Source organism: Pituophis catenifer, unplaced genomic scaffold (assembly GCF_029215685.1).
Source record: "Pituophis catenifer annectens isolate HBS135680 unplaced genomic scaffold, rPitCat1.0.hap2 SCAF_1, whole genome shotgun sequence".
NCBI lineage: Eukaryota > Metazoa > Chordata > Lepidosauria > Squamata > Colubridae > Pituophis > Pituophis catenifer.
This window is the reverse complement of record NW_027256881.1, coordinates 13,626,127-13,638,964: the sequence shown is the minus strand read 5'-3', so window position 1 is coordinate 13,638,964 and position 12,838 is coordinate 13,626,127. Positions and strand designations below refer to the sequence as shown.

General features: G+C 45.4%; 1 protein-coding gene across 1 annotated transcript in view; it reads right to left on the bottom strand.

The window, feature by feature from the left end:
- Nucleotides 1–781: 781 nt before the first annotated feature.
- The window catches only part of MYBBP1A (MYB binding protein 1a), a 95,173-nt gene continuing 83,116 nt past the window's right edge, over nt 782–12,838 (bottom strand). Inside the window, exons 25-27 of the mRNA XM_070932069.1 lie at nt 4,651–4,752; nt 2,645–2,769; nt 782–1,703 (exon numbers count right to left, since the gene is read on the bottom strand). Of these exons, the coding sequence (XP_070788170.1) occupies nt 1,310–1,703; nt 2,645–2,769; nt 4,651–4,752 (621 nt within the window). The 3' untranslated portion in view covers nt 782–1,309. The remainder of the gene's footprint in view (nt 1,704–2,644; nt 2,770–4,650; nt 4,753–12,838) is intronic.

Below are 12,838 nucleotides of genomic sequence, written 5' to 3'. Positions count from 1 at the left end.
ATTTCCAACCTCTAGTCTGCTTTCTGACAAACCTCTGACTAGATTAATCTGCTAGCTATTTGCAATGAGTTGTTTCCTTTAAGGTAGAAACAAGAATACATTTGTTCCCACTGTTCATCAGAAAAAAATAAAGAAGGAGGAGAATCTAATGGCCATAGATCTCCTATGACTCCCCTCGCCTTAGTATCCCAGTTAAATCCCAAAACAAAGAAACATGATGCAAAAGATCTTTAGACAAAAGGTGACATATACTCTGTTTCCCTGAAAATAAGACATTCCCTGATAATAAGCCCAATCGGGCTTTTGAGCGCATGTGTTAAAATAAGCCTCCCCCCAAAAATATTTAAACGCAAAGTTGGAAATCAGGTAAGACGGCAAGAGGAGCCCCATCTTGCTCCACACGCCCCAAAATAATAAGACCTCCCTGAAAATAAGGCCAAGCGCTTATTTCAGAGTTCAAAAAAATATAAGACAGGGTCTTATTTTCGGGGAAACACGGTAATAACTGCTCCAAGTCACTGCAGGCTTTGGGAAAGCTAATGGGATAGTAAGGTATAAACTCTTGCAAAATAAATATCTTTCTGAAGTATACTGCCCAGATTAGCATACTCTGAAATGCTACTAACAGCTCAGAGTCATTTGGAGCCAGGTGGCATAAACATTCAATGCTTTTTCTGAATGTACGCACTGTCTGTTTACTGTAAGAAGTTTCATCCATTCTAAGACAAGACGTGCAAAAAGTACAAATTTTTCAAACACATCTGAGCCAAGGCATGTCATTTTAGTCTTTAATTTTATAAAGATTTTAAAAAATATTTTTATTTTTTTATTCAGAAATATAACTTCTGGAGTTATTCAGAAATATAACTCCAAGTAACCAAAGCAACCTATATTCAACATCATAGCTTGATGCCTTCTATTATTAAAACCAAGGAGCTGGAACTGATCCAGACGTTACAAGGAGTCTGCTCCAAAGCACCTCGTTTTCCAGGAGCAACTTATAAATTACACTGCTGGGATCATCAAATTAAACTCATTCGCACATATAAATCCAGAATGTGTTATGCTGTTTGCAGCTTGGCTCTTCTGGAAGCCATGCCAGATGACATGAATTGGGAGAGGGGAAATTGTTCCTGGCATCACAGGTAGGAAGTCCCAAGACTGTTTATGACGATGGAGTCCATTATCAAAATAATACAGCAGACCAGTTTTAATTCTGCCAGCTGGAATCCAGAAGCAGCTTTTCCCCGCAACTTTCAAAACACATTTCCCAGAGGTTGATAAAAACAGTCCCGTCTGTCCCCAACATTCAGTCAGTCCCCTTTTTCTTTCCTTTGCGTTGCTGCTTTTTCTTCTTCACTTGGCCATGTGGCCCAATAGCTCCTTTCGTGTTCCCCGGGGACTGAGCTTTCTTCTTTGCTGGAGGACCCTGCTCAAATGTTTCCCTCACGCCCTCTTCCGCCACTCGCTTCTTCTTCCTCTTCCTTTTTTTCTTCTTTCCTTCTGAGGGACCCTCAGCCTCACCAACAGCAGGGGTTCTGCTGCTGCTCTCAGGACCATTCTCCTTGGACTGACCGGGCTGGGCCTTCTTGCGGTTCTGACGTTTTTTGGTGGCTGGGAGAAAGCCCTTTTTCTTCCGCTTTAGGGACTCCACCACAGTTCCGTTTGCAGGCTGAACAGAGACTTTTACCTTCACAGGCCGCCTGCAAATCAAGAATAGGAAATGACCGTTGACATCCACCGTTTAGTTTTAATGCCGTGTTTCTCAATCTCAGGCACTTTAAGATGTGTGGACTTCAACTCCCAAAATTCCCCTACATGGATGGTTGGGGAATTCTGGGAGTTAGTCCACACAACTTAAAATTGCTAAGGTAGAGAAACACTTCCCTCATCTTAATGCCTCCCCCTATATCAAACTACAACTCCCATCAACCACACCAAATAGGGCCTTCCATCATCAACTAGCCTTTTCTTTTTAAGATCGCCCATGGAAGTTTTAAGAAACAGAAGTTACAAACTGAGCATTTGGAATTTATTCTGATCAAACGGGCCAATTATGTTAGAGCAGGGGTGTCAAATTGGCAGCCCGCAGGGCAGATGTGTCATGTGCAGGCCACGCCCACCCCCAGTTCAGTGAAGAGAAAAAAAACATCATGATACATCACGTGATGGCAACGTGACGCAGTGAGTTTGTCACCTGTGTGTTAGGGGAACTCGGGAGGGGGAGAACTGTTAAGGGTCACCATCAACAGGACTACAACGCATGGGGGTTGCGATTCCAGGTTTTCTTTTCTTCAGGAGGCCAAGCTTTTGTGAACTGTGTTAATTTCTAAGTTCATGTTCCAAAATTAAAAGGCCTGATCAGGAGGGCCAAGGGGTTGAATGGCGCATGGAGCTTCCCCTTCTATGTGTGTATATGTGCCTTCATGTTTGTTTTGACTCCTGGCAACTGTTCTAATTACTGAAATTTTCTTGGCAAAATTTCAGAAATAGTTCCACTTGCTTTCTTCCTAGGGTTGAGAGAGAGTGATTGATCCAAGATGACCCAGTGACTTTGTGCTGAAGGTAGAACTAGAACTCCCAGTCTCCTGGCTTTTCTAACATGGTACTTTAACCATGACACCAAACTGGTTCTATAACTTACTTAAATCCCAGGAGTTTCATAACATTCCAGTACATGTTGTCAAGTTGTATGGACTTCTCAAAATGTTCCTGCTGACCCAGAGTCTGGAGCACGCCACGAAGCTCAGTCAGATCTATGCTGATTGCCTGAAAAGTAAATAAAAGAATACTAGAATTGCATGCAATAAAGAAAGTTGCTTAAAAGTGGTAGATATAGAAAGCAGAATTGCTCTCTTTTCCCAGCAAATTCATTGAGAAAAGGATATCAATGAATGATTCGCAATTTTATTTCATTCAGTCACTCATTCAATCAATGAATGGCTTATTGTATGTGTGGTCCCAGTAGGGATGACCAGTCTGATTCCTGGATTCACAATGCAATACTTGCCATCAAAACAAGCAAGTTCATAGTATAAGATTTAGAAGAAGAATAGATTAGAATGGAATGGAATGGAATGGAATGGAATGGAATGGAATGGAATGGAATGGAATAGAATAGAATAGAATAGAATAGAATAGAATAGAATAGAATAGAATAGAATAGAATAGAATAGAATAGAATAGAATAGAATAGAATAGAATAACAGAGTTGGAAGGGACCTTGGAGGTCTTCTAGTCCAACCCTCTGGACTATCAGGATTAGTGGATTTGGATTAGTTCTTGGAATCAGCTAACTGAATGCTCAACCAGGTGACAAAGCAGCATTCTTCTACAGAATGCTAGAGGATCTGTTGGCTAGACTAGAGGATCTGTTGGCCTAGATCCTCTAGTCAGGATCTAGTCCTCTAGTCAGGATCTAGGCCAACATCCCAAAATCTGGTGCCAGGTTGCTAATGTACCTATAAATACATGTCTTGATGCCTGTTAACTCTCTCTTTACTGGACACCAGCCTCTAGCATTTTTCACTTCCAAGATTGCCTCTGGGCTCTTTTAAGCTTCTTAAAAAAATAAAAGTAGTGGGAAATTGCAGCCCAGTGCTTCATTTAGAAGTGGGCACACCTGCTCTGAAAAAGAAATACAAAAGCAGGGGTGGGGAGAGAACATCCTGCAGAAAGGAGCAAGGCTAGAAGTGGTTAGCAGGTAACATTTGTGTAAATGAGCGCCTTGATACTTTCCCCACAGAAGCCATACGTTGTCACCTTGCTCATTGCAGATTCTCAAATTCCAAATGTCTCCAAAAAAAAAAAAATTAAAATAAATTGAGGATACTTGAATTGGATGTTCAGATGTACCAACTGTGCCACTTGTATTTACATACTCACAAATAGTGAGGAGCCACGGTGGCACAGTGGTTAAGAGTGCAGTACTGCAGGCTGACTTTTGCTGACTGCCGGCTGCCTGCAATTTGGCAGTTCAAATCTCACCAGGCTCAAGGTTCCATCCTTCTGAGGTCGGTAAAATGAGGACCCAGATTGCTGGGGGCAATATGCTGCCTCTGTAAACTGCTTAGACAGGGCTGTAAAGCACTGTAAAGCGGTATATAAGTCTAAGTGCTATCTATCTATCTATCTATCTATCTATCTATCTATCTATCTATCTATCTATTTATTATATTTCTATATCGCCTTTCTCCCGTAGGACTCAAGGCGGTGTACAGTCAAGAAAAATATAGATACACAAACATCTTAAAATTGCTAATATTGATACTGCATGAATATTGATCCAGAGTTAATTCAGCACAGGTATGCTAACTTTAGAGTTTTGGGTGGTCTCTAAGCTTGGTTGTTTAGTTGCAGATGTTTCATTGCCCAACTAGGTAATATCATCAGTACAAGAGTCTGTAAGTTAATGCAATGTCTGCCAATAAACCAACCTCAGAGAGCATCCCCCAAAAAATTCTATAGCTCAACCCTGAGCTACTTCTCTTCTCTTCTCTTGGATTCTTACTTTAGTCCAAAGAATTCTTAAACAAACAAAAAGTAGAACAATGACTTTTAAGTCCGAGGAAAACTTTGTGAGCAGCGAATATAAACAGGGAAATGTTGGCATTTCAAAGAAGAATCAGATAGTAAGAGGGACACACATACCTGTTGGGTCACTATTTTGATGAGGCAGCTCAACAATTCCAGACACTTGATGACCTTTTCCCGGTCCACCTTAACTTTGAACTCACCCACTTTCTTCAATGTCTATTTTTAAAAAAAAAAAAAAAAAGAGGGGGGGGGAGGAGAAGTTATAACCCAGAAAATCACAAGAATGCTTCCTTCCTCCTCCTACAGAGCCTCGTATCTTTGCATCATTCCTGTAAAATAAAATAAGGTTCTGACAGCTTTATGAAAATATGAAAGTTCTTCGTGCCAGGTTAGATTGCTGGCCTAATATGAGAAATACTGGCACAGATACGAGGAACTAAATTGAGCCTAGAGCGGGATTCTTGGCAGGTTTGCTAATGAATGATTTGGATTTTTAAAAGGCAAGAACTTCTCTCTGAAAGTCCATCCCTTACGGTAACAGGAACTGGGCACGGTTAGTCTAGTGAAGAGACAGACCAGGGGAGACATGATAGCAATGTTCCAATATTTGAGGGGCTGCCACAGAGAGGAGGGGGTCAAGCTATTTCCCAAAACACCTGAAGGCCAGGCAAGGAATAATGGATGGAAATTGAACAAGGAGAGATTCAACCTGAGAAATTTTCTGACAGTGAGAACAATCAACCAATGGAACAGCTTGTCTTCAGAAGTTGTGGGAGCTTCATCACTGGAGGCTTTCAAGAGACTGGGCTGCCATCTGTCAAAAATGGTGTAGGGTAAGGGGTGTTGAACTCAAGGCCCGGGGGCCAGATCCGGCCCGTGGGGTGCTTAGATCTGGACTGCAGGGCCGCCCTAGAAACAGCGAAGGTTTCGCTGGCAGAGGTTGCAGGAGGCCATCACAGCCGACAATGGAGCTCATGAGCCCGTTTTCTCTGGCAGAGCATTCGGGCCACCACAGGCGCTCCTGACACGAGTGACATCGAGCTGGGCACGCCCACTCCCACCCCCCCAAGGTCAAACACAACCTTGTGCAGCCCTCAATGACATCAAGTTTGACATCCCTGGTGTAGGGTCTCCTGCTTGAGCAGGGGGTTGGACTAGATGATCTACAAGGTCCCTTTTTTTTTTCTTCTAAAAACAAACTAAGTTGCAGGAGAATGGAATATTTTCTTATATTGACATGAGAGTTGACCAATGTTTATTACATATAAGTTTATTTGCAACCATAGATTTTAGCAACATAGTTAGCCAGTACATTTTATCTCTTTCTAGAACTATACCTACGGAAGTAGTTCATGTATTACGGAGACCTGGTTGGGCCCGGAGGGTGGCGTCCCTCTGGTTGAAATGTGCCCACCAGGTTTCAGAGCATTCCATCAGCCGAGGGCCCAGGGGAGGGGCGGGGGGGTGGCGGTTATTATTAACGAGGATCTGGATCCGAGGGAGACCACTGTGCCTCAGATAGCTGGATGTGAGTCCCTCCTTGTGAGGTGGGGCCGTGGGGTTCAGATGGGCTTGTTGCTTATGTACCTGGCTCCCTGCTGCGTGGCAACAGCCCTACCTGAGCTACTCGACGTGATAGCCACGGTGGCAGTAGATACACCCAGGCTTTTAGTCATGGGTGATTTCAACTTGCCATCCGTCGGTGAAACATCTGAGGTGGCTCGGGAGTTCATGGCTTCCATGATGGCCATGGACCTGACCCAGTTAGTTCATGGCCCTACTCACAGGGGAGGTCACACTCTGGATTTGATTTTTGTCTCTGGCCAGTGGTTGAGTGGTCTTGTTATAGGGGATATAGACATGGAACCCTTGTCATGGACTGACCACTCACTCCTTCGCCTAGATCTTCGAACCGCGACCCCTCGCCGCAGGGAGGCGGACCCAACTAGATGGATCCGCCCCAGGCGCCTGATGGATCCTGATAGGTTCCAGACGGAGCTTGGGCCATTTCCTGAGGATCTAGCACATGACTCGGCCGAGGACCTGGTAGCCGCCTGGGATCGGGCGGCTGGTGGGGCCTTGGACCGAGTTGTGCCTTTGCGGCCTCTGACCCGATGCCGATCCCGGGCGGCTCCTTGGTTTACTGAGGAGCTGAGGGAAATGAAGCGCCAGAAAAGACGCCTGGAGAGCGGTTGGAGGGCCAGTCTCGCTGAATCTGATCGAACACTGGTAAGGTCGCATATTAAGGCCTACCTAGTGGCGATAAAGACGGCAAAGTCTAACTACTTTTCCGCCTCTATTGCGTCATCAGGGAATCGTCCGGCCGCCCTGTTTAGGGTGACCCGCGCCCTGCTCCATCCGGGAGTGCGGGAGGATCCCTTAGAAGGCAGGGCGGAGGATTTCGGACAATACCTGTATGACAAAATCGCTCAGATCCGGGGGGATTTGGACTCTGACTGGGTAGATCAGGGCAGGGTGATGAGGAACAGTCTTGAGAATGTTATCTGGGAGGAGTTTGATGCTGTGACTCCCGATGATGTGGACAGGATTTTGGGGAGACTTAGTGCGGCCACATGTTTACTGGACCCGTGTCCCTCCTGGTTGGTACTGGCTTCCCGGGAGGTTACACGAGGCTGGCTCCAGGGCGTCATTAATGCTTCGTTGAGTGAGGGTCACTTCCCCGCTGCCCTGAAAGAGGCGGTGGTGAGGCCTCTCCTCAAGAAGCCGTCCCTAGATCCAGCAATATTGGCTAACTATCGTCCTGTCTCCAACCTTCGCTTCATTGCGAAGGTTGTTGAGAGTGTGGTCGCGCAACAGTTTCCACAATTCCTGGAGGAAACATCCTATCTAGATCCGTTCCAGTCGGGTTTCAGGTCTGGGCACAGCACGGAAACGGCATTGGTCGCGTTGGTGGATGATCTCTGGAGGGCTTGGGACAGGGGTTATTCCTCTGTTCTGGTCCTATTAGATCTCTCAGCGGCTTTTGATACCATCGACCATGGTATCATGCTGCACCGGCTGGAAGAGTTGGGGGTGGGAGGCACTGTGTTGCGGTGGTTCTCCTCCTTTCTCTCCGACCGGTCGCAGTTTGTATTGGCAGGGGGGCAGAGGTCGACCTCGAGGCCTCTCATTTGTGGAGTGCCGCAGGGATCGGTCCTCTCGCCCCTTCTGTTCAACATTTATGTGAAGCCGCTGGGCGAGATCATCCGTGGCTTTGGGGTGAGATACCATCAGTACGCTGATGACACCCAGCTGTACATCTCCACCCCAGGCCACCCCAACGATGCCCTTGAAGTGATGTCCCAGTGCCTGGAGGCTGTGCAGATCTGGATGGGGAGGAACAGGCTCAGGCTCAACCCTTCCAAGACTGAGTGGCTGTGGCTCCCGGCATCCCGATATAGTCAGTTGACTCCATCACTGACTATTGGGGGCGAGTCTTTGGCCCCCACTGAAAGGGCTCGCAATCTGGGAGTCCTCCTGGATAGGCAGCTGTCTTTGGAGGAACATCTGACGGCTGTTACCAGGGGGACCTTTTATCAGGTTCGCCTGATTCGCCAGTTGCGGCCCTTTCTTGATCGGGATTCCTTGTGCACAGTCACTCACGCCCTCGTCACCTCTCGCCTTGACTACTGCAACGCTCTCTACATGGGGCTCCCCTTGAAGAGCACCCGGAGGCTCCAGCTGGTCCAGAATGCAGCAGCGCGGGTAGTGATGGGAGCAACATGGCGCTCCCATGTAACACCGCTCCTGCGCGAGCTGCACTGGCTCCCGGTGGTTTTCCGGGTGCGCTTCAAGGTGTTGGTTATCACCTTTAAAGCGCTCCATGGCATAGGGCCTAGCTATCTCTGAGACCGCCTGCTGCTACCGACGACCTCCCATCGACCCGTGCGCTCCCACAGAGAGGGCCTCCTCAGGGTGCCATCAGCCAAACAATGTAGGCTGGTGGCCCCCAGGGGGAGGGCCTTCTCTGTGGGGGCTCCCACCCTCTGGAATCAGTTGCCCCCGGAGATAAGAAGAATCCAGGACCTCAATGCCTTCCGTCGTTCCCTGAAAACCCATCTTTTTCAGCAAGCCGGGTTGGCTTAAGAAGAAATTTTTAAATTCTTTTAATTAGTCTGTGATTCTTAACTTTCGGGCCAAAATTTATATATATTTTTAAATGTTTTAATATTTGTATTCTATGTTTTTTTTATCTTGGCTGTACACCGCCCTGAGTCCTCAGGGAGAAGGGCGGTATATAAATTGGAAATTAAATTAAATTAAATTAAATTAAATGTACTTGGGTGAACAAGTATAGAGTGGATCCAATGTTGCTGTTATCTATCTCCGGCTCTTCTGTTAGAATTTGTTTAGGCAAGTTTATTTGTAAAGAGAAAAATGAAAAGATCCAGTTTTGTTTTTTCTTTACTTTAAACTTTTTTTTAAAAAAAAGTCCCTTCCAACTCCGTTATTCTATCCTATTCTATTAAGGATTTTAATTGATATACCAGCAGCAACATAGGGAATAATTTATGTGTTACACGTAGTCCTCGACTTACGACCACAATGGAACCCCAAAATTCCACTGCTAAGCGAGACAGTTGTTAAGTGAGTTCTGCTCCCTTTTACAACCTTTCTTCCTACAGTCGTTAAGCGAATCACCGCTGTTGTTATGTCAGCAGCACGTCTGTCAAGCTGCAACGGCCATGAAGTATGAAACAAGGTCATAAGTCACTTTTTTCAGTGCCGTTGTATCATCGAACGGTCCCTAAACGAATGGTTTGTAAGTTGAGGAGCACTTCTATACGAGGAGGGTCTTTCTCTTCAGCGTCTTAGAAGCCAAAATTGAATGCAGGGGGTCACAGGAAGGAGAGATGTGTTCAGAGTAAAATAAAATATAAAATAAAATAAAAAAAATAAAATAAAATAAAATAAAATAAAATAAAATAAAATAAAATAAAATAAAATAAAATAAAATAAAATAAAATAATAAAATAAAATAAAATAAAATAAAATAAAATAAAATAAAATAAAATAAAATAAAATAAGAAGAAGATGCTTTAAAGGAGTGGGGGGGAAATGTGCATAAAACACTAAAAGCTTGTCTAGAACAGAACTCCCCTCAGAGACAGTCAGGCTGGCTAATAAACCAGGAGGAAGAAAATTACAATGAAAAACATCTGAAGGACGGGGAGGAAAGCTGATTTTACTGCTATTTTTACATACTGAAGAAGCTCTTCACTCCAATTCCTCCCTCGCATAGGAGAGCCTTTCTCTCCACCAGACCTCATTTCACTGAACTTTGCCTGGCAGTTTTGGAAGGGATTCACAAGCGAGAAGGAACTCTGGCCAAGCCATGTATCTTCTGGAGCCCCCCCCCCTCCCCCCGCCATTCCGGAATCCTTAAAAGAACAACCGTGCAGATTGATAATGAAGAAGCTTCACTGAGGCTAACATCTGGCTGCCCTGTGCCGCCTTGTGCCTCCTGGTACGCCCCTGTGATGCTGTGGAAATGCCTTCCCCGAGCAAAGGAGGATGCTGGTACCATCTGTGAGCCAATCGCTTATGGGGCCTGTTCCAGTTTGGGCTGCATCCCAGTTTTGCTGGAATGCAGCCTTAAGTCTTCAAGCAGGTTATTCCTGGGCTGAGTCATACAGGTCGTCCCAGTGGTGGGATTCAGCCAGTTCGTACCTATTCGGGAGAACCGGTTGTTAACTTTCTAGACAGTTTGGAGAATCATTTGTTGGAAGAAATCTTATTTTGTTTTTTTCCCACTTTACAGGGCTAATCCTGTAGGGAAAGCAGGAAGGAAACATTCTGGTGTTGTTTCTAGCCTAAACTTTATTGCCCTGCTTACAGAAACTGCCTCTCTGGTTAACCCTTATTACATTGTAACAGCTAAGGCAAAGCGCCTTCGATGTGAGTGATGGTGAGTTGGCCACACCCACATGGTCACATGACCACTGAGCCACGCCCACCCAGCTGGTCATTAGGGCAGAGAACCGGTTGTTAAATTATTTGAATCCCACCACTGGGTAGTCCTCCACTTACGACCGCCATTGAGCCCAGAATTCTACGTTGCTAGGTGAAAAATTTGTTCAGTCAGTTTGGCCCCATTTTACGACTTTTCTCCCCACGTTGGTTAAGTGAATCACTGCCGTTGTTACAATTAGTAACCCGGTTGTTAAGTGAATTGGGTTTCCCCCATTGACTTTGCGTGTCAGAAAGTCGCCAAAGGTGGATCACATGATCTCGGGACAGTGCAGCGGTCATAAATGCGAGTCAGTTGTCAAGCATCCGAAATGTAAATCACGTGACCGTAGTAGGGATGCCGTTAACGATTGTAAGGGTGAAAAATGATCCTAAGTCACTTTTTTCAGTGCTGCTGTAACTTCAGACGGTCACTAAGTGGAACGGTTGTAAGTTGAGGACTACCTGCATTAGAAGGCAAGTCTTCCCGTTTGGGCCAAGAGATTCTGACAGCAAAAATCTAGACAGAACAAAATCAAATCGCATCTGCTGTCCTCCCCACCAGATCACGCTGCATTTGGCAACAATCGCAGCTACCGCCATGGGAGTGAGATGATAAGAGAGGCCCTTTATTCACAAACACAGGTAATCCTCAACTTACAACAGTTCGTTTAGTGACCGTTCAAAGTTACAGCAGCACCGAAAAAAATGACTTATGATCATTTAAGAGCCATAGTGGAGCAGTGGTTAGAATGCGGTACTGCAGGACAAACTTGCTGCTTACTCCAGGAGTTTGATCCTGACTGGCTCAGCCTTCCATCCTTCCGAGGTGGGTAAAATGAGGACCCAGACTCTTGGGGGCAATAGGCTGACTCTGTAAACTGCTTAGAGAGGGCTATAAAACACTGGGAAGCGGTATGTAAGTCTAAGGTCTATTGTTATTTTTCTCACTTATAACCATTTCAGCATTCCCACGGTCACGTGGATTTACATTCGGATGCTTGACAACTGGTTCATATTTATGACGGTTGCAGTGTCCTGGGGTGGTGGGCTGGGGTGTGTCATGTGATCAGCTTTTGTGGCCTTCTGACAAGCAGAGTCAAGGGGGCAGCCAGATTCACTTAACAACCAGGTTACTAATTTAACAACTGCCGTGACTCACTTAACAAATGGGGCAAGAAAAGTTGTAAAATAGGACACAACTCACTTAACAAATATCTTACTTAGCAATGTAAATTCTGGCCTCAATTGTGGTCATAAGTTGAGGACTACCTGTAAAGGCTCGGTTGGCTGTAGATCGGGGGTCCTCAACCCCCCCCCCCCGGTCTATGGACCAGCACCTTTCCGCGGCATGCCAGAAACCAGGTTGCACAAACAAGCAAAGCCCCATCCATGGGATACAGGCAGCGGGTGAAACTCCCCCTCCAGTCTGTGAAAAAACCTCTCTCCAGGGAACCGGTCCCTGGTGCCCGAAAGGTTGAGGGCTGATTACACATTCCTGGACGTACATTTTATACACTGTTATCCTGCTCCTGCCTCCTCCATCACATGAGAATAAGCTCTGACTCCATTCTCACCTCACCTCCTTCCCTCTTCCCTCTGGATAGGGATATAGGCACGAGCACCAACACATCCCCTCTCGGCTTTATTTCTGGTTGTCACAAGAGCGACTGCTTTAAAAATAGGGCACTCCCTGCAGCATTTTTTCTAAGGCTTTTTAAAATTCAGTACATTCTGCGTAACATCAAGTCTTCAGGGTTTTAAATAATCAATCACAGAAATCTGACGTTAATTTCCTTCGGGCGTATTTTTCAAATGGTTATTGTTTGTTTATGAGCCGAGGCCAATAATAAAATATATATCAAATACTATATATTTTTTATATAATCTCTACAAATCGTATTTATGTATCTATACACACACACACAGTATACACACACACACACTGGGGGGTGGGGGGAGAGATAATCCTTGATTTACAACCATGTGTTCAACAGCAATCCAATCCATGGTGACAATCCACGGTGGCAGACTTGCACCAAGACTGTGATAACTCTGTACTGTTGTTGAACACATGGTCGTAACTCAAGGACTAACACCACCACCACCCTCTGTGTGTGTGTGTGTGTGTGTGTGAAGGTGCACATGCACATGTGCATAATCACCACTGCAGTCATGTGATTGCAGTCTGGTTGCTTGGTAGGCAGGCCATGTGTATAATCAGTTGCAGTGTCTTCCTGTCATGTGATTTGTAACTTTTGCTGATTTCAGGCAAAAAAAAAAATTCGCTTAACCACATGATTCTTTTAATGACTGTGGTGACTTGGCTTTACAGTAAAAATGCTCCCCCCCC